Here is a 23,213-nt window from a genome sequence, read left to right on the forward strand (position 1 = left end):
GAGAACACAGATAGATCTTTGGGTTTCTGGGACAGCCAAGAAAAGACATGACCTTGAAACTTGTGGAGAACGGAAGGAGGGGAGAAGCAAGAGCCAGACAAAGAGGTCAGAATAATAAGTATAAATGAAAAAGCCCAGTTATCAAATGGTTGGAAGTGTAAGTGAGAGAATGCTATCCCTACTCTTGGGCTAGAGGATGAGGTATGTTAGCAATATGCTGTGACAGTTAGGGACTGAGTTCCAATGAGAAAATCAGACGGCCAGGTTTGCTTTGTTTTGATCAATAGCTCCCTCCTCCCTAGCCACTATTCCCAGGCTTTCAGACTTAACACCAGGAAGAAAGGAAAAGAAGAAATGATTTAATTTTACTCTTAAATGCTATTTTTAAATCTTAAAACACACTGTATGGTCCAATATTTTTCACGGAGTAAAATATGTACTAGAGCACACGAAGTATTGTAACTTTTCTCTTATTTTCTGTATTTTCAAAGAGGAATAATAATTTTTCTGTTAGGCACAGACACACCAGTTAGTCTAGATCTCTTTTTGAACTAGGGACAACACAGAAATTTGGTTTCTACATATCAGTTCAGGTCCTCATTCAGGATCATCATTGGCCTGCTCTGTAGAATGCCCCAAGCTGGCCGGTATGGAAATTTACTGATTTTCTAAAATGGATTTCTTGCCTGCTCATGCCAACAAATACCAAAGCAGAAAGGCTTCACCTTCCTTCTTCCTCCTCTTTTTCTGGGCTGTGATTATACCTCCTTGAACGTTGTTCAGTAAATTAAATTCTTTCACAGTTTCCTCCTAATTCATACTCCCGTCAATCCTAATATAGGGAGGTAGAGCAACACTCATTCACATGGTCTTTTTCTCCTTACTGAGCAGAGAGAGCCCAGCCTGAAAGGAATTGCATGGCAGTCCTCTGACCACTGGTCAGCAGAGGCAGGATGAAGTGTTCAAATAAATCTTGATTATGATCTTAAGAAAGCCTGAGCTGATATTTTAAATCCTATTTATATTGGAAAGACACACTGTAATGATTATACCAAGAATCTCCTCTTTCAAGTTTGTAAGTTGTGTACACAATTCTTATCACATATTCTCTGTCTTGTAATGCTGATCAAGGAATTCTGAATAAGAGATTGGGCAGAAACAGCGATAAGGGTGGGAATTCCACTAGGAAGAGCAAGTGAAAGACACCCGGAGAGGACCTTTCCCTCAGGAGGAGTCTCAAGCGCCCAATGACCGAGCCGAGTCCACTCGGATGCAATCAGCAAGAGGGTTTATTGGAAAACACATGTACCTGCGGGCACACAGTCTCTTCGGAGGACTTGCACGCCCAGCAGCTCCAGCATTGGGCTTTTATAGGGATTGGGGAAGCAGAAGCGGGCGTACAGAAGCAGATGCATAGTTACGGGGACTGGTGGATTCAAATGAGGCACATAGACATGTTCACATATGATTGGCTATTTCACATGATGAGGTAATAAGGTATAGCTACACACATAGGCAGGTTTGGGGCGTCCTGGATGTCGGGGGCTGGGGGCTTATCTCTTCCTGCCAGGTGGCCTGTGAGTCAGATCAGGTACTCCTGGTCTGTTCTGCATTCCTTTCCTTTTATGGTCTGTTAGTTCTAGCGGCAGGGCGGGGCTGCCTGGACTTGCTTTTCACAGTGTTTAGCCCTGAGTCTGAATTTAAAACTTATTCTTTTAACTTCATATTTTTAAACCTCAAATCTGTATAATTTTCCTTTCAGAAGGAGAGGTAGGGAGCAGATGTGCTGTGTGTACAAATGAAACTGACCCATGAAAAAATGGTCAGAATTGTCAAGTCAATAAATATAAATAAGTACCACAGGATAGGGTTTGGAAGTAGCCTGGTTAGCATCGAAGGTCAGCATAGGTCCTTTGATTGCTTGGCAGTCCAGGAGCACTTTTAAGCAAATCTAAGTTTTGTTGTGCAGGGACTGGGAACAAACAAAAGGTAAAGAAATAACTCTGCCAGATTAATACACTGTTTACCTTTATGTTACAATTAATTCATGATCATATGCATGTATGTATGTCTCTAGAGAAAACCTGTGTTTCTGAACATGATTGAGTGTGTTTTCATGTGTTTGCACGTGTCTGCTCCCACAGAGGACATACAATCACAGGAGAAGCATGGGACTGGAATTACAGCAAAACCAATTTGTAGGGATGGAACATTAATCTTTGGCAACAACATAAATTACTCTTAGCTCTAACTTAGCCCACTAGCCATTTTTTAATTTAAATTATTTTTATCCTTCTTAAGGAATGTGTGCTACATCAGTTGTCCCATTTATTCCTAGGACCATCATGTCCCAAAACTTTTCCCATCAATTTCTGATTACTTTTAACTGTGTGTGAAAAAGTATGTTCACATACATGAATAAAGCATGGTGAGTCCATTTCAGGTGCTGTGTTCACATGGTTTCAGGACTGACCAAACTGCACTGATTGCACTGAATGGCCACAGAGGGAAGTCATATGTTTCTGAGTCTAATTGTCCCACCTTCAGGAGAGTTCTACTCTTTATTGAGCACCAATTTATTTATTTATTGAGCGGTTCAAAAAAAAATTCTCTGTGTAGCTCACGCCATGCAGATCACAAACCCAACCTTTTATTTTACATATCAATCCAGTCATTTACTCAAAGTTTCCTTGTGATTATCTTAAGAATGAGCATCCCATGACCACAGGCCCTTAATTTTTTAGTAGACAACAAGGACACGTTTTCTGTTAACATTGCAAAACGACTTAACTGAGATCTGTCTCTGTTAAGCACAGATGTTAAGAGAGCTTGGTGGGAATGTCCTGAAATTACCATTTCAAAAACTCCTGGGTCCTGGCCTTAAAATGCTGTGTCCTACAAGGGAACTTGAAAATATTCTTTGTTAATTACTGTGTTCAGACAGTAACTGCAATCTTTTGAATTAATAATGCACGGTATATTTTCTCTCTCTCTCTCTCTCTCTCTCTCTCTCTCTCTCTCTCCATATATATATATTATATATTATATATATTATGTGTTATATATATACATATTATATCTCTACATCTATCAATCTATTTATCTATATTTTTGTAATTAAGGTCTAACTTTATTCAGTCGGTAGGATGGTTGCAAACTTAGATTGTGGCCAGGCGAAGGGGGTCTTTCAATGGGAATTTAAAAGAGATATTTCTAACAACCAGGAAGGTAAGTCACTTTGTAAACTTATCTTTAATCATTTTTTACAGTCCAGTCCTTATCTCCCTCCTTTATGCCCTCCAACAGTTCCTCATCTCATTCCTCCTACCCCGTCTCCAAGAGGATGTCCCCAAACAGATACATACACAATATCCCACCACATGGTCCCACTCCCATGGATATCAATGTTCTCAAGGGTTAGGAGTGTCTTCTTTGACTGAGTCCAGACCATACAGTCCTTTGCTGTACTTATGTTGGGAGTCCCAGGCCAGCCAGTAGACACTGCCTCTTTGGTGGTTTAGAGCTAGGGAGATCTCAGGGTCCAGGTTTGTTGAGACTCCTGGTCTTCCTCTGATCACACTTCCCAAAGCTCCTCCCTACAATATCCAAGAGGATGTCCCCATCGCACCATCCCACATTGTGTCACCCTAAGTCTCCTGAAGATATGTGTATCTTCTCTGAATGGGTCCAGACCTAAATGTCCTCTATTGTATATGTTGAGGGCTCCTATGATCATGTATATGCTGCCTGGCTGGTTGCTCAGTGTCTGAGACATACCAGGGGCCCAGGTTAATTGACACTGCTGGTATTCATATAGGATCACTCTTCAGGTTTTTCTAGGTTTTTCCTAATTCAAGCACAGCGGTCCCCAGTTTCTGCCCATTGGTTGGGTGTAAATGTCTCCATCTCTCTTTCAGCTGCTTCTAGATTCTTCAGAAGGCAGTCATGATAGGCCCCTGTGTGTAAGCATACCATAGCCTGAATCATAGTGTCAGATCTTGGTGTCTCCCACTGATCTGGAACCCAATTTGGACCTCCTTTTGCTCAGGCTCTTCTCCACTTTTGTTCTTCCAGTTCTTTTACACAAGGACAATTCTGGTCAGAGATGTTGATTGTGGGATGGCAGCTCTATGACATTCTCCATCACAGTGATTAGGGGATGTCTTACTTGTCACAGTTTAGGCTTTGAGTTCATTTTCTGTCCATGATCCAGGAGCAGCTTTATTACAATAAATCCCTGCCATTTTCATCACCTGTGTTTGAGTTGTGTTGTATTTGAGAGAACCCTATTGCACAAAGGCTTTTCCACATTGTTTACACTCATATCTTTACAGCATGATTATTTTCATGATGATAAACACTTTAGAAATGTGCAAGGGATTTACCATATTCAATGCCTTCATAGCTTTTTTTTTGACCTGATGATGATATGTGAGAAATGAAAAGACCTCCCCATATTAAATCTATTCACATAGTTACTATCTGGTACGGATTGTTTCATATTGGTGAAGGCTATAGAAATATATGAAGGTTTCACCAGGCTAAATGCACTCACAAGGTTGTATTAAATACACTCAAAGGATTTTTCTAAATTATGGTTTATTTTGTGCCTTTGAATATGACTGATATGCGAAGGTGTTACCACTTTGCTTACATTTTTAGGGTGTCCCTCCTGTTTGTCTTTTTTTATGTATTTGAAAGATGATTCCTAGTTCAAATACAAAGGCATAATCACACTGCTAATATTCATAGGGTGTCTATTGAGTGTGTCTTCTTTTATTTACTTGCAAAGTACTACCATTTGCAAAAGGTTTGCTACATTTCTTACATTCATAGGGTTCCTATGCAGTTTGTATTATGTTATGGGCTAGGAGATGATTGTTTTGGGAAAGGTTTTACTACATTAGTTACAGTCCAAGCATTTTTCTCTAGTACCTATTCAGTTATGCAGTTGCACATGCTTGTGATGTCTCAGGCTTCAGAACATTTAAGACATTTATTGGGTTTTTCTCCTGTGATTGTTTATGTTATAAAACCACACTGGTTGCTTTCAAAAAAGTTTCTCTTGTATGTGTACTTTTAAGATTTTAGAGACCACTGCTTTGTGAAAAAGCTCTGGCACATTGGTTACAGTTAAAGGGTTTCTCTCCTGCATAACTTCTATTGTCTTTGTAGATGACTCTTTTGTGCAAAGGCTGTAGCATACATTCACAGGTTTTCTCTCCAGTATGTCTTCGTTTATGTTCTTAGAGATTACTACTTCCTGCAAATGATTTCACACATTGATTACATTCATAGGGTTTTCTCCTGTATGCATTCTTTTATATATTTGGTGATCACCACTTTTTACAAAGGGTTTACAACATTGGTTAATTCATAAGGTTTTTTCAATTATATGTTCTTTTATAACTTTTGAGACTACTCCTTTTTGCAAAGGCTTTGCCACATTGGTTACACTCATAGGGTTTCTCTTCTGTGTGTGTTCTTATATGTCTTTGGAGAGTACTGCTGCGTGCAATGGCTTTGCCACATTTGTTACACTCAAAGGGCTTCTCTTCTGTGTGTGTTCTTATATGTCTTTGGAGAGTACTGCTGTCTGCAAAGGCTTTGCCACATTGCTTACATTCATAGGGTTTCTCTCCTGTGTGTGTTCTTTTATGTTTTTGGAGAGTACTGCTGTCTGCATAGGCTTTGCCACATTGGTTACATTCATAGGGTTTCTCGCCTGTATGTGTTCTCATATGACGTTGGAGATGACTGTTTCGTGTAAAGGCTTTACAACATTGATTACATTCATAGGGTTTCTCTTCTGTGTGTGTTCTTTTATGTTGTTGTAGAGTACGGCTGTCTGCAAAGGCTTTGCTACATTGCTTACATTCATAGGGTTTCTCTCCTGTATGAGTTCTTATATGGCTTTGGAGATGACTGCTATATGCAAAGGCTTTGCCACATTGGTGACATTCATAAGGCTTCTCACCTGTATGTGTTCTTATATGATGTTGGAGATGACTGTTTCGTGTAAAGGCTTTACAACATTGATTGCATTCATAGGGTCTCTCTCCTGTGTGTGTTCTTTTATGTTTTTGGAGAGTACTGCTGTCTGTAAAGGCTTTGCCACATTGCTTACATTCATAGGGTTTCTCTCCTGTGTGTGTTCTTTTATGTTTTTGGAGAGTACTGCTGTGTGCAAAGGCTTTGCCACATTGCTTACATTCATAGGGTTTCTCTCCTGTATGAGTTCTTATATGTCTTTGGAGAGTACTGCTGTCTGCAAAAGCTTTGCCACATTGGTTACATTCATAGGGTTTCTCTCCTGTATGAGTTCTTATATGGCTTTGGAGAGTACTGCTCTGTGCAAAGGCTTTGCCACATTGGTGACATTCATAGGGCTTCTCGCCTGTGTGTGTTCTTTTATAATTTTGAAGAGTACTGCTGTGTGCAAAGGCTTTGCCACATTGGTTACATTCATAGGGTTTCTGTAATGTATGGGTCCTTTTATATTTTTGGAGATTATGGTTTTGTACAAAGGCTTTACAACATTGGTTACAGTTATAACGTTTTTCTGCATTACATGATCTTTTATGTCTTTTGAGACAACTCCTTTGTGCAAAGGCTTTCCCACATTGATTACATTCACAGCGTTTCTCTCCTGTGTGTGTTCCTTTATGATTTTGGAGAGCACTGCTTCTTACAATGTCTTTACAACATTGGTTACATTGAGAAGGTTCTTCTCCATTATGTGTCCTTTTATGTGTTTTGAGATTATTCCTCTGTACAAAAGCTTTGCCACATAGGTTACCTTCATAGGTCTTCTCCCCATTATGCCTTTGGGTATGACTCTGAACTGCAAAGCCATTACCATTCTGAATAAAATCAAAGGTTTGCTTTCCAGTAAAACTTCTTTCATACCTGCAAATACAATTGGCACATGTAAATTTTTCTGACATTGATTATATTCATGAATCTTTTTATATCTGTGAATTTATTTCAAATTTGGTTTAAATGTAAAGAGCAAAATGATCTTAACATAATATCAGTTTGCTTACATTCAAAGGTGTTGCCTTTTATTATGGGTTGTCATGAATGTTTGAAGACACATGGAGTAGGAAGAGAATTGATTACATGACTCATATTTATTCCATAATTTATCTATTAAGAGTGTTAAAATATTTGAAGAGAACTCAATAAACTCAGAGCATTTGTAGACTGACTGCGAACATAAATTTTGTTATCTTTTGAGGAATAGTACATTTGCAACATGAGCCAATGCAAAGAGGATAATTTCTATAACCCTAATCTCCTGAAGTGATTCAGCACTTTGACTGTGTAAATGTCCCAAATCATAGTCAAAAACTAAATATTTATCAACTTTCCCCATATTAAGAAACTCTCCTCAAAGTGGTATATACTCTACATCTTCTAATTTTTCTGGAAAAGAGAGAGGTATGTTGCTTCTTTCAGTATCACTATGCTCTCCTGGCTTGCATTATTAGGGACATATGACATCCATATCAAAAGAAGAATAACACATTACATTCAACACATTACAAAAGAAAACTTCTACATTACATTTTCACACTTTCAATTTGTTTTCCTCACAAAGATGTGGTATAGGGTTTAAGGTTTCTCCACAAAACCATTCTTGAATCTCATAAACTGTCCATATCATTAAATTTAGCCATGCTGTTACAGAATATGGTTCACCACAATTTACTATGGACTATTTGATTATTAAAAGTGTTTAGACATATAATGATGACCTAATAAATATGTGCTGCAGTGTGTATTTTACCCTGTTGCTTTCTTTAAAACTTGCTGCACACATGAAACTTTCTTGGGAGGTATTATCTTATCATCTTTCACGTGAAAATTACCTTCCATGTCTTCCAGAATGTTTACAATATTCTTCAGTAGTATGGTCTTCCCAAATGTAGCCTAAAAATGGTATCAGAGAAAGTATGTTAAATTATTGGAATTAGGCAAAATCTAAGTTACTATCTTTAGTGAACATTAGAACCATGACTGATTTATTCAATAAATTCTTCCTTATTTTTAAGTGAAATTAAAAAACAGCAAATATTAAAGAAAATCAGCTGTGCCTAAATTTTACAAAGTGAATGATAAGTTCATTGAATTACCTATAGCACTGAGATTCCTACAGGTCTCCAGCATTACACATTGGTAGAGACTCTTCTGAGAAGGATTCAGCAATGCCCACTCTTCCTCAGTGAAGTTCACATGCACATCATCATAGGTCAGGACATCCTAAAAGATACAATACATGTGTACACAATAAAGCATGATACTGCCTTCCAGCCTCGATTTGCACCCAAAGGTGGGGCTGTCCCCCAGTCCTCCATAATCAAAACCGGTCTTCAGAGGCGGTATATCAGGAGCACTCTCACTCCTAAGCCCACAGGTGAAACCCCACTTTCTCTCCACTGACTGTCCAAGGGAGATACACCAGGAGCTAACACGGCACAGGAATGTCTGAGCAACCTGAGATGGGACCCTTCTGGTCTCCATCTGCTCACAGAGCTGGAGCTGTCCTATTGCTCTCTAGACCAAAAACCTTCCCACAGAGAGATGGTCTCTTAGGAGTGCTCTCATTGCGAATCACACAGGTGGGAACACACATTTGCTCCACAGTTGTTAAAGGAGAGACAAACTGGGAACATTCCTGGCAATGGAGTGGTGGGGAGGCATGGGAGAGGAAACACCTGGTCTCTATGAGAGCCCAGAGCTAAGGGTGTGTCATAGCCCTCCAGACCCAAAACAAGGCCAGAGAGTACTGGTCTCCCAGGAGCATTCCATTCCTAAGATCAGACGTATATGAGATTCCAGGAGGCACAAGCTAAAGTCAAAAAAACCAGACCAATTAACATTAGCAATAACTGGATGGCAATAGGCAGGCCCAAGAAGTGAAGAATCAGAAACCAACATTAATTGTCATCATCACGACACAGTACCATGGGGTGGTGAGAAGAAGGTATATCCTTCTGTTTTAGGATAGAATGTAATATAAATATCTGTTAAGTCCATTTGTATCATGATTTCTCTTAATCCGTCTATGTCTCTGTTTAATTTCTGTTTCAATGATCTGTCCATTGGTGAGAGTGCAGTGTTGAAATCTCCTACTATTATTGTGTGAGGAGCAATGTGTGCTTTGAGCTTTAGTAAGGCTTCTTTTATGTATGTAGTTACCCTTGTATTTGGAGCATAGATATTTTGGACTGAGAGTTCATCTTGGTAGATTTTTCCTCAGATGAAAGAATATGAAGTGTCCGTCTTTATCTTTTTTGATGACTTTTCATTGAAAATTGATTTTATTCGATATTAGAATGGCTACTCCAGCTTGCTTCTTCAGACCATTTGCTTGGAAAGTTGTTTTCCAGCCTTTCATTCTGAGGTAGTGTCTGTCTTTGTCTCTGAAGTGTGTTACCTGTAGGCAGCAGAATGCAGGGTCCTCCTCACGTACCCAGTTTCTTAATCTATGTCTTTTATTGGGGAGTTGAGACCATTGATGTTGAGAGATATTAAGGAATAGTGATTATTGTTTCCTGCTGTATTCATATTTGGCTGTGAGATTATGTTTATGTGCTTTTCTTCTCTTTGTTTTGCTGCCAAGACAATTACTTTCTTGCTTTTTCTAGGGTGTAGCTTGCCTCATTTACGTTGGGCTTTACCATTTATTATCCTTTGTAGCGCTGTTTTTGTGTCCTTTCTTTATTGCTTCTATTTCCATTTTTAACTCCTTCACCTGTTTGATTATGTTTTCCTGGAATTCTTTCAGGGATTTTTGTGACTCCGCTTTATTGGCTTCTACATGTTTATTTATGTTTTCCTGCGTTTCTCTAAGAGAGATCTTCCTGTCTTGCTTGAAGTCCCCCAGCATCATGATCAAATGTGATTTTATATCTAGGTCATGGTTTTCTTGTGTGTCTGGATATTCAGTGTTTGCTTTGGTAGGAGAATTGGGCTCAAAGGATGCCATGTAGCCTTGGTTTCTGTTGGGTTCCTGCACTTGCCTCTCGCCATCAGGTTTTCTCTGGTATTACCTTGTCCTGCTATTTCTGACAGTGGCTAGACCGTCCTATAGCCCTGTGTGTCAGGAGTGCTGTAGACCTGTTTTCCTGTTTTCATACAGCCAGTTATGGAAACAGAGTGTTCTGGTTTCGGGCGTGTAGTCTTTCCTGTCTACTGGTCTTCAGCTGTTTCTGTTCACCTGTGTCCTGAGTCCACCAGGTAGGTCACTTGGAGAAGAAAAGTTGGTCTTACCTGTGCTCCTGCAGCTCAAGTTGCTCATGGGGGGCTGCTTTTGAGCTCGTGGTGAGGGAGGCTACCAGGAGGCTCTGCGCCGCCTTTTCCTGGAACCCCAGTACACCGGGGTCCCAGATGGCATTAGGTGTTTTCTTCTGGAGTCAGAAATGTGGGAAGAGTGTAGTCTCTTCTGGCTTCCCAGGCGTGTCTGCGCCTCTGAAGGTTTACCTCTCCCTCCCACGGGATTTGGGTACAGAGAACTGTTGACCTATTCCCTTCAGGTCTGGGTGGTGTCTGGCCTGCGGAGGGGGGGTCTGGACTGCGAGGGGGTCTTGCGAAGCATCAGAAACAAACACTAAGTGTCATCATTACAACACAGTTCTCTCACCACAACAAATAATGGGTATAATAACATAGCAGCAAATCAAGATTTGGACTGAAAATCACACCTCATGGTCATGATAGAGGATTTTAAGCAGGACATAAATAACTCCTTTAAAGCAATACAGAACACATGTAAATAAGTAGTTACCTTAAAGAAACAAAAAAATCCCCTAAGATTTAAAGAATAGCACTAAGAAAGTAGGGAAGAAATTGAACAAAAACCATCTAGGATCTAAAAATGTAAATAGGAGCAATAAGGAGACCACAAAGAGAGACAAACCTGAAGATAGTAAACATAGGAAAGAGATCAGGAGTAATAGACGTAAGCATCACCAACAAAATATAAGGGATTGAAGTGAGAATCTCAGGGGCAGAAGATTCCATAGAAAACATTGATACAATAGTCAAAGAAAATGAAAAAAAAAAGTACAAATCTTCTAAGCCAAAACATCCAGGAAATCCAGAACACAACAATGTTGTGAGAAGAGCAAACTTAAGGTTAGTAGTCATAGAGGATAATAAAGATGCCAAACTTAAAGGGACAGTAAATATCTTCAAAGTTTTTCTGAGGAAAACTTCCCTAACTTAACGAAAGAGATGCCCGTGAACATGAAAAAAGCCCACAGAATCAAAATAGACTGGACCATAATAAAATGTCCTCCCATCACACACATAATTTAATGTCTGCTTCCTGCTATATGGATTATGTTACAAGATGTGGGATTTGTACTATTGACAGACTCAGCAGTATAAGCACATGAGAAACTTTTGCATCTCAGAAGCTCCTTTTGTAACTAAGAATTGAATTTCTGTAAATCATGCCATTGTCTGGAGGTATAGAAAAATAAAAGGATTCTAATGAAATACTTCTGAAGGAACCCTATTACCTCTTTTCTACTAATTTCTAAACAATTGATAAAATCAGTCATACAAAACTGAATATAGAACATTCAGAAATTCAAGATCTCATCAAACCCCATGGGAGAGAGAATTCATCGCCCAGACGTGTGGGCACTCCTGAGACTGCAAGGCAGGAGCGACCGCCAACTCTTCCTACCATTGCCCACATCCCTGGCTCAAGAGGAAACTGTATAGGGCCTCTGGGGACAGGAAGATAGGCACAGTCAAGCTGCAGTAAACTGCAGTCCAGACTGTGCCCTGATCTGAAGAGACCCGGTCAAACAGCTCCCTGTACCTAAATCCCATTGGAGGGAGAGATAGACCTTCAGAGGGGTAGACATGCCTGGGAAAGCAGAGGAGACTACTCTCTGCCCACATTTCTGACTCTAGAGGAATGTGCATAGTCCCTTCTGGGAGCTCTGTGCACAGGGATCCCGGAGGAGGTGGAGGGCCTGCTGGCTGCTGACCTATTTGAGAACTGAAACCCAGGCCCGAGGAGCAACTTCAGACCTGAAACCAGAGATAGTACCAACTTTTCTTCTCCAAGTGACCTGCCTGGTGGACTCAGGACACATGCCCACAGGAACAGCTGAAAGCCAGTGGATTGGAAGGACTACACTAATGAAAGCAGAACACTCTGTTCCCATAACCGGCTGAAAGAAAACAGGAAAACAGGTCTACAGCACGCCTGACACACAGGTCTATCGGACCGGTCAAGTCACTCTCAGAAATAGCAGAACAATGTAACACCAGAGACAACTTGATGGCGAGAGACAAGCGAAAGAAGCCCAGCAACAGAAATCAATACTACATGGCATCAGTGGAGCCCAATTCTCCCAACAAAGCAAACACTGAATATCCAAACACAGCAGAAAAGCTAAATCTAGATATAAAATCACATTTGACCATGATGATGGAGGACTTTAAGAAAGACATAAACAAATCCCTTCAAGAAATGCAGGAAAACACAAATAAACAAGTAGAAGCCCTTAGAGAGGAAAGACAAAAATCCATAAAAGAATTACAGGAAAGCACAATCAAACAGGTGAAGGAACTGAAAATGGAAATAGAAAAAAAGTGAAGAAAGCACAAAGGGAGACAAGCCAGGATATGGAAAACCAAAGGAAGAAACAAGGAGCTGTGGATAGAAGCATGAAACAGAACTCAAGAGAAAGAAGAGAGCATTTCAGGAGCAGAAGATTCCATAGAAATCATTGACACAACGGTCAAAAATAATGTAAAAGGTAAAAAGCTACAAAACATACAGGAATCCCGGATACAATAAGAAGATCAAACCTAAGGATAAAAGGAATAGAAGAGAGTGAAGACTCCCAACTCAAAGGACCAGTAAGTATCTTCAACAAAATCATAGAAGAAAACTTCCCTAACCTAAAGAAAGAGATGTCCATGAACATACAAGAAGCCTACAGAACTGCAAATAGATTGGACCAGAAAAGAAACTCCTCCCGTCACATAATAGTCAAAACACCCAATGCAGAAAACAAAAAAAGAATATTAAAAGTACTAAGGGAAAAAGGTCAAGTAACGTCCAGAGGCAGACCTATCAGAATTACACCAGCCTTCTCACCAGATACTATGAAAGCCAGATATCCCAGACAGATATGATACAGACTCTAAAAGAACAAAAATGCCAGCCCATGTTACTGTATCCAGCAAAACTCTCAATTAATATAGATGGAGAAACCAAGATATTCCATGTCAAAATCAAACTCACGCAATATCTTTCTACAAATCCAGTCATACAAAAGATAATAAATGGTAAAGCCCAATACAAGGATGCAAGCTACACCCTAGAAAAAGCAAGAAACTAATCGTCTCGCAACAAAACAAAGTGAAGAAAAGCACACAAACATAATCTCACATCCAAATACAAATATAACAGGAAGCAACAATCACTATTCCTTAATACCTCTCAACACCAATGGATTCAATTCCCCAATAAAAAGACACAGACTAACAAACTGGATACGTAATTAGTATCCAGCATTTACTGCCTACAGGAAACACGCCTCAGAAACAAAGACAGCACTACCTCTGAGTAAAAGGCTAGAAAACAACTTTCCAAGCAAATGGTCTGAAGAAGGAATCTGGAGTAGCCATTCTCATGTCAAATAAAATCAATTTTCAAGCAAAAGTCATCAAAAAAGATAAGGAAGGACACTTCATATTCACAAAAGGAAAAATCCACCAAGATGAACTCTCGTTCATCAATATCTATGCTCCAAATACAAGGGCACCTACATACATAAAAGAAACCTTACTAAAGCTCAAAGCACACCTTGCTCCTCACATAATAATACTAGGAGATTTCAACACCCCACTCTCACCAATAGAGAGATCACGGAAATAGAAATTAAACAGAGACATAGTCAGACTAAAAGAAGTCATCAACCAAATGGACTTAAACACATATTTATACAACATTCTATCCTATAACAAAAAGATATACCTCCTTCTCATCACCTCATGCTACTTTCTCCAAAATTGACCATATAAACGGGCACAAAACAGACCTCAACACATATAGAAAGAGAGGAATAATCCCATGCGTCCTATCAAACCACTACACTTAAAGCTGGTCTTCAATAACAGCCAGGAAAGAACGCCCACATATACATGGAAGTTGAACAATGATCTACTCAATGATAACCTGGTCAAGGAAGAAATAAAGAAAGAAATGAAAGACTTCTTAGAATTTAATGAAAAAGAAGGTCCAACATAACCAAACTTATGGGACACAATGAAAGCTGTGCTAAGAGGAAAACTCACAGCTCTGAGTGCCTGCAGAAAGAAACAGGAGCGAGCATATGTCAGCAGCTTGACAGCACACCTAAAAGCTCTAGAAGAAAAAGAAGCAAATACCCCCAGGAGTAAAAGACAGGAAATAATCAAATCAGAGCTGATATCAACCTAGTAGAAAGAAAAAGGCTATACAAAGAATAAACAGAACCAAAAGATGATTCTTTGAGAAAATCAACAAGATAGATAAACCCATATCCAGACTAACAAGAAGACACAGAGAGTGTGTCCAAATAAAGAAAGTCAGATAAGAAACGGGAGACATAACTACAGAATCAGAGGAAATTCAAAAAAACATCAGATCCGACTACAAAAGCCCATATTCAACAAAACTTGAAAATCTGGAGGAAATGGACAATTTCCTAGACAGATATCAGGCACCGAAGTTAAATCGGGAACCAAAAAACTATTTAAACAACCCCATACCTCCTAAAGAAATAGAAGAAGTCAATAAAGTCTCCCAACCAAAAAGAGCTCAGGTACAGATGGGTTCAGTGGAGAATTCTATCAGACCTTCATAGAAGACCTCATACCAATACTATCCAAACTATTCCACAAAATAGAAATAGACAGAGCGATACCGAATTCCTTCTATGAAGCCACAATTACTCTTATACCTAAACCACACAAAGACAAAAAGGAAAGAGAACTTCAGACTGATTTCTGTTATGAATATCGATGCAAAAATTCCCAATGAAATTCTTGCAAACCAAATCCAAGAGCATATCAGAACAATAATCCATCATGATCAAGCAGGATTCATCCCAGATATGTAGGGATGCTTTACCATACGGAATACCATCAACGTAATGCACCATATAAACAAACTGAAAGATAAAAACCACATGATCGTTTCATCAGATGTTGAGAAAGCATTTGACAAAATTCGACACCCCTTCATTCTAAAAGTCCTGGAAGGAACAGGAATTTAAGGCACATACCGAAACATAGTAAAAGATATATACAGCAAATCAGTAGCTACCATTACACTAAATGGAGAGAAACCTGAAGCAATCCCACTAAAATCAGGGACTAGACAAGGCTTCCCACTCTCTCCCTACTTATTCAATATAGTTCTCAAAGTCCTAGCCAGAGGAATCAGACAACAAAAGGAGATGAAAGGGATAGAGATTGGAAAGGAAGAAGTCAAAATATCACTATTTGCAGATGATATGATAGTATATTTAAGTCATTCCAAAAGTTCAACCAGAGAAATACTAAAACTGATAAACATCTTCAGCAAAGTGGCTTGGTACAAAATCAGCTCAAATAAATCAATAGCCTTCCTCTACACAAAAGAGAAACAAGCCGAGAAAGAAATTAGCGAAATGACACCTTTCATAATAGTCCCAAATAATATACACTACCTTGGTGTGACTTTAACCAAGCAGGGGAAAGATCTGTATGATAAGAACTTCAAGCCTCTGAAGAAAGAAATTGAAGAAAATCTCAGAAGATGGAAAGATCTCCCACGCTCATGGATTTACAGGATTAATATAGAAAAAAATGGCCATTTTACCAAAAGCAATCTACAGATTCAATGCAATCCCTATCAAAATTACAATCCATTTCTTCATAGAGTTAGACAGAATAATTTGAAAATTCATCTGGACTATGAAAAAACCCAGAATAGCTAAAACTTTCCTCAACAGTAAAAGGATTTCTGGGGGAATCACTATCCCTGAACTCAAACAGTATTACAGCGCAGAAGTGATAAAAACTGTATGGTATTGGTAAAGAGACAGGCACATAGACATGTGGCATAGAACAATGAATCCACACACCTATGGTCACTTGATTTTTGACAATGGAGCCAAAACCATCCATTGGAAAAAAAAAAAAAGATAGCCCTTTCAGCATACAGTGCTGGTTCAACTCGAGGTCAGCTTGTAGAAGAATACAGATTGATCCATACTCATCACCCTGTACAAAGCTTAAGTCCAAGTCTATCAAGGACCACCACATCAAACCAGATACACTCAAACGGATAGAAGAAAAAGTGGGGAGCAATCTCGAACATATGGGCACAGGATAAAATTTCCTGAACAAAACACCAATGGCTTATGCTCTAAGATCAAGAATCGACAAATGGGATCTCATAAAACTGGAAAATTTCTGTATGGCAAAGGACACTGCTGTTAGGACAAATTGGCAACCAGCAGAGTGGGAAAAGATCTTTACTAGTCCTACAACTGATAGAGGGCTTATATCCAAAATAAACAAAGAACACCTGAAGTTAGACTGCAGGGAGACAAATAACCCTATTAAAAAATGGGGTTCTGAGGTAAACAAAGAATTCACAGTTGAGGAATGCCAAATGGCTGACAAGCATCTAAAGAAATGTTCAACATCTTTAGTCATAAGGGAACTGCAAATCAAAACAACCCTAAGTTTCCACCTCCAGTGATGGGGTCCTGATTTGGAGGTCCAGAGGATGAGAATGCTAGGAAAGGTAGAAGGTAGAATCTGCAGGAGCTGTGGTGGGTAGATCGTGCACAAGCTGTGTCTTATACCAAGTAAGCTTCTAAAGAGTAGCGTCTTTTATATTATTTACAGGGGATAAGTAGAACCAATTGGAAATTTCTATGAAGCAATCAGTAACTCTCATACAATGGTACAAACGCAGGAGAAGTCTAATAAAACAGTGCTGTACAAGGGAACCCTAAGTATCCAAAAAACGTTCCTAGCGAAGTCCACAGTTGACGTGGAACTGATAATCATATCTATAGGGCAGACCAGGCCTCAATGTTCTTTGTGACCCTATAATCTCACCTTGGGCATTTTGTTAGGGTCCTGTTCTTTGAGACCATCATGGGTCTTATCGCTGAGTTTAAGCAAGATTTGTCCCCTTTTTATGGTTTGGAGACAAATATCTGGACAATCCTGCAAAACAAACATATATACTACTATCCTAATCTTAAACAGGACTGCTTAGCATACTCCATACCTGTGAGGTGTTTATAAGCAGTCCTACCTCAGCTACATTCTACTTAGTGTAACTTATTATAATCTAAACGTTGGTAAATCAATCCATTCTCAATTCTACTCATTAACTACACAGCTTATAATTAGAGTACTACACAACACACGAGATATTTCACAGCATCCAAAAATCAAGCCAAATGGACCTTATAACTAACTGTTAACTACCAAGTTCAGAACTTTTAGAAGATAGTTTAAATCCCGGGGTTTCAGGGTTGATATCCTGCCAAGTATATTTCTCAACACAAGCGGCCGCCATAACGATTTCGGAGAAATGCAGGTTTCATAATAAAGTAATTCAGTATCCACCCTCTGGTACTGCATTGGACCTCACAAGTGGCTGCATTAGTTCTGGCTGCCGCTTTCCGTCCAGCCACTGGGATGTATCCTTTCCTAAGCAGCTTGCTCCTCCTGTTTGTGGACATGATCTTGCACTTACCATGTTGGGTGTTCTGAGCTCCTCTCACAGCAACCTGAAGAGTGACTCAGAATGTAACATCCGGAAGCACTCAGAGGGGCTGAGTTCCCAAAGGAAGTCCTGACCTTGTACGTGGAAGAGCCACCTCCTCCCCTGACTGCTAACTCCCTCTCGAGGTGCTGATTGGCTAGTGAATTTTGAGTGACATCAGCCTTATCCTTAGGGTTCAAGGGTTTTAAAAAGACACAGCATAGTGGTTCCAGCCTAGGCCAATGTTTTGCAATACCTGCAGATCAGAATTTCAGCAGCACAACCGCTTTTCTTCCAATAGCTTACCTGTCTGTCCTCCAGTCAATCTCCCTTTTTCCCTTGTTCCTGGTTTTGTTCCCCCCAGTTAATCCATGGAAGCAGGAAGGAATGATTTGACCTCTATCTACACTTAGAAGAGTGAGACCCCAGACATATATCTCAGACTGCAAGTTGATTTAGGTCCACATGTACCCAGATAAACTACTGTTTGAGTAATAGAAGCTGTTGTGAGTTAGAAGTGTGAGAAATTTTTATTCTGCTTGTGTATAAATGCCACTGGAGAATTCAATAATGCATGCCGTGTTGCAAAGCTTCTCTACCTCCCCACTGTCCTGATTGCTGTGACCCTACCAAGGGACCCCAACACATTAGATTATGACAGAAGTGAGAAGGAAGGAGCATCTCCAGAAGAAATGAGAGGCTGCGGAAGGGCTTCTCTAGAGACCTGGAATGGGGGATGCTCCTTGGAATGAATGAGTGTGATGGTAGCTTAGACACTTCAAGGAGTGTGTGATATGAAGCCTGAAGTGACCACCTCCTGTAACCTGACAGGACTCCCAACGAAGGACTGATCATACTAACCCATCTACAAAACCTTCCTGCCTACAGGAGGTGCAGGGACAAAGAAGGAGTGGGGTCTGAGGGAGTGGCCAACCAATGACTGGTCCAACTTCAGAAGAATCCCATGGACAAGAAGCAATCCCTGACAGTATTAATGATACTCTGCATCCTTACAGACAGGGGCCTAGCCTATCTGTCCTCTTGGAGGCTCCAGGCAGCAGCTGTACAAAATGGCTAAACACTGGAGAGAGCACCAGAAGTTTGTGATATGTTTTAGGAGAAATTGAGGAATCTGGGGGTAATAAGAACTTCATACATAGACCAACAGAGTTAATTGACCTCTATACTTCAGGGTTGTCAGAGAATTATCCACAACCCAAAACGCATTCATGGACTGGACCTGTGCTACCCCCTGAAAACATGCCTAGCATATGTGCAGCTTGGAGCTTTGTATTCAGGTAGGTTCCCCAATACCTGGAGCAGAGTGAGTCCCTGATTCTGTTGTCTCCCTGTGGGGTCTGTTCTAACATCACTGCTTAGTCTCATGGACATGGTATTAATGAAAAATCATTGGCTATTTTACAAAATGTAAAGAAGACAATATTTTACTAGTGTACTGTTTTAGGTAAATTTATTGGCACATCTGTGCAATAAGAACGGGCTACAGTACACAAGGTAGTTAACCTGACTTTGAACACTATATAAAGAGGGCCAAGAAGGTTCTACAATTGTGTCACTCACTCACTACATATCATCCATGCCTTGAAAACCCATATAACATTAAAAACACACACATGCATGTGCACACCCAAACACACAGACACACCAAACTGGAATACACATACCATAAAGTATTTATTAAAATAAAGCTCACTTCTTTTACATTATCTAGCATCTCTAGATTATCTCCTTTGATGACATACTTGAAGATGAAGTACCAAGTCCCATGTAGTGGGAATCTGAAGAAGCATAGAACATCAAAAAATATGTACCTACACATAACAATCAAGATATGCTGTGAGAAACACAGTTAGTTACTGATTTTTATATTTATTGACTTCTAAGGTATACATGAAAATGCTGTTTTGGATACATATGAATTATTTTATCACTGGTACATTCTTTTTAAACATTTTAACTTTAACATTGTTAAAATGTGTTAACAAAACAGGACAGAATGAAGTGTTTCTTCTATGTTATAACTTGTGTTCTGTAGGCTGACACATAAAAATCAAGACAAAAGGTTGCCTTGACTAATGACTGACATCCAAGCAGGCATATATAACAAATCACAATATCTGAAGGGAATTTTTAATACTTCTGTTGTCACATCACATGGGAACCTACACCCCTCTAAAGCCATGGGTAAATTAAATTGTTATTTAAGTTGTTTTAGACACTGTTTTTTACCATATCAACAGAAAAGGCGCTAATACACGTCCAAAATGTTTTATACCTGGTTGAGAAATTTTACGTAATTGAAGAGAGATATTATTATAATTTTAAGAAAGTAGGAGGATGATCATATCTTACAGCTTCAAAAGATTATGAACACATTGTTTCTCCTGAAAACTAATCTTCTGTAACAGAATGTCATAGATTCCCTTCACTGTCCTTTTAGACTAATGAGATTAATTATATACTGAACATTTTATTCTTGTATAGAGAATTTGTAAAGTGCAAAACGCTAGCACACTGCCTATAACTATGGATTTATCTACAGGATGACTTTTCTGATGTTGTTTGAGAATAATGCTGCATGCAATGATTTACCAATTGTTTATTGATAGGAATCCAGCCCAGTAAGTGTCATGTATTTGTGGATAACTTTTTTGTAAAAAGCCTTTTACTCATTAATTACATTGGTAGGGTTGCTCTCCAATGTGGTTATTTTCTTATTTATTGAAAAATTCCTGATAAACAAATATTGGGTGTATTGGAATTTGGTTAATACCCACTTCTCCCTGGCAACAGCTGCACAAGTTTACCAATCCGAACCAGCTGAGGATAGGCATTCTCAGTGTCTCAAATGCAGGAATCTTGTGCAATTTGGGGACTTATTTAACATAAGCAGCATTAGAACCAATACACATTTCTCTCATTTTGTCCACTTAAAAGGCCTTTTATCTCAGACATACATTGTACATTGTTGTAATAGTTATATCTATAAGGTATGATATACACTAACCACATCCAGTTCATCAGTTTTGACAATAGAGTTGGGACACTATTCTGGCATCTATCCTAGCTTAAAGAGTTTACAATTTTATGCCTGAATTTTGTTTTTATATTAATTTGGATTTCCATGTGAAAACCATCCTTGCAAATCTACATCATCTTACTTCAGTGTCTGCTCTACACTTTTCCACCTTATCCATTCCTATGGATATTTTTGTTCCCCTTTTAAAGAAGTAGTGTAGCATCCCAACTTGGGTCATCCTTCTTCTTGAGTTTCATGTGGTTCATGGATTGCATCTTGGGTTATTTGAGCTTAGGGACGAATATCCACTTATCATTGAGTGCATATGATGTGTTTCTTTTTCTGTGATTGAGCTACCTCTTTCAGGATGCTATTTTCTAGTTCATTCCATTTGCCTATGAATCTCATGAAATCATTGTTTTTAATAGCTGAGTAATACACCACTGTGTAGATGTACCTTATTTTCTGTTTCCATTCCTCTGTTCAAGTGCATCTGGGTTCTTTACAGCTTATGGCTCTTATAATTAAGGCTGCTATGAACATAGTGCAGCATGTGGTTTTGTTGTACGTTAGAGCACTTTTCGGTATATGCCCAGGAGAGGTATAGTTGGGTCCTCAGGTAGTACAATGTCTAATTTTCTGAGGAACCTACAGACTGATTTCCCAAGAGGTTATACCAGTTTGCAATCCTACCAACAATGGAGGAGTGTTTTTCTTTCTCCATATCCTTGCCAGTATCATCTGTCATCTGAATTCTTATTTTAACATAGATATTCTGACTGTTTTGTGGTGGAATCTCAGGGTTGTTTTGATTTGCATTTCAATCATGAATAAGGTTGATGAACATTTCTTTATGTTCTTCTTTGACATTCGATATTCCTCAGCTGTGAATTCATGTTGAGCTCTGTACCCCTTTTTTAATAGGGTTATTTGGCTCTCTGGAGTCTAACTTCTTGAGTTCCTTGTATATTTTGGATATTAGCCCTCAGTCTGCTACGTCAGATAGTAAAAGACCTTTTCCCAATCGGTTGCTTGATTACTTTGCTAATGACAGTGACCTTTAACTTACAGAATCATCACAGTTTTTTGAGGTGCCATTTGTCAGTTCTTGATCTTTGAGCATAAGCCATTGGTTTTCTGTACAGAAATTCTCCCCAGTGCCAATGTGTACAAAAGTCTTCTCCACTTTTCTTCTATTAGTTTGAGTGTATCTGGTTTGATGTGAAGGTCCTTGATCCTTTTGAATTTAAGCTTTGTACAGGGTGATATGAATAGATGGATTTGTATTCTTCTACATGGTGACCTCCAGATGAACCACCATCATTGGTTGAAAATGCTAACTTTTCTCCATTGGATGGTTTTTGCTCCTTTGGCAGAGATCAAGAGACCATAGGTGTGTTGCTTCATTCTGGGTCTTCAATTCTATTCTGCCAATTTATCTGCCTGTCTCTGTACCAATACCATACAGGTTCTATCACTATTGCTCTGTAACACTTCCTGAGGTCAGGAATGGTGATTTCCCAAGAATTTCTTTTATTATTGAGAATTATTTTAGCTATCCTGGTTTTTTTTTTTTTTTTGTTATTCCAAATGTATTTGCAAATTGTTCCATCTATCTCTATCTAAATTTGAGTGGGAATTTTGTTCAGGATTGCATTTAATCGGTAGATTGCTTTTTTCAAAATGTCTATCTTTATTATTTCAATCCTGCCAATGGTCGGCATGAGAGGTCTTTCCATCTTCTGAGATCTTCTTCCATTTCTTTCTTCAGAGACTGAAGTTCTTGTCATGCGAATCTTTCACTTGCTTGCTTAAAGTCACAACGAGGTGTTTTATATTATTTGAGACTATTATGTAGGGTGTAATTTTCGTAATTTCTTTCTCAGTATGTTTATCCTTTGAGTAGAGGAAGGCTGCTGATTTGTTTGAGTTAATTTTATACCCAGCCACATTGCTTAATTTTCTTATCAGGCTTAGTAGTTCTCTGGTGGAACTTTTGAAGTCACTTAAGTGTACTATCATATTATCTGAAAATAGTGATATTTTAACACCTTCCTTTCCAATTTGTATTCATTTGAAGTCCTTTTGTTTTCTGACTTCACTGGCTATGACTTTGAGAACTATATTGAAGAAGTAGGGAGAGATTGGACAGCTTTGTATAGCCCCTGGGTTTAGTGTGATCACTTGGTTTTTCCTTTGAGTTTGTTTCTATAGCGGATTATGTTCATGGATTTCCATATGTTGAACCATTGCTGCATCCCTGGGATGAAGCCTACTTGATCATCGTGGATGATGGTTTTGATGTGTTCTTGGATTAGGTTTGCAAGAATTGTATTGAGTACTTTTGAGTCAATATTCATAAGGGAAATTGGTCTGAAG

The 23,213-nt window shown here is 39.1% G+C and overlaps 1 protein-coding gene across 1 annotated transcript; it reads right to left on the bottom strand.

Moving 5' to 3' along the window:
- Positions 1–5,456: 5,456 nt before the first annotated feature.
- Positions 5,457–17,145, bottom strand: Zfp950l10 (zinc finger protein 950 like 10; the record flags this gene model as incomplete). The annotated part of the gene is made up of 4 exons (XM_039106597.2): positions 17,137–17,145; positions 8,139–8,265; positions 7,875–7,935; positions 5,457–6,909 (listed from the first exon to the last, which is right to left on the bottom strand). Coding segments are annotated over exons 1-4 (1,650 nt in total), but the record flags the coding sequence as incomplete, so codon positions are not given.
- Positions 17,146–23,213: the final 6,068 nt, after the last annotated feature.

This window comes from Rattus norvegicus, chromosome 3 (assembly GCF_036323735.1).
Source record: "Rattus norvegicus strain BN/NHsdMcwi chromosome 3, GRCr8, whole genome shotgun sequence".
Lineage (NCBI taxonomy): Eukaryota > Metazoa > Chordata > Mammalia > Rodentia > Muridae > Rattus > Rattus norvegicus.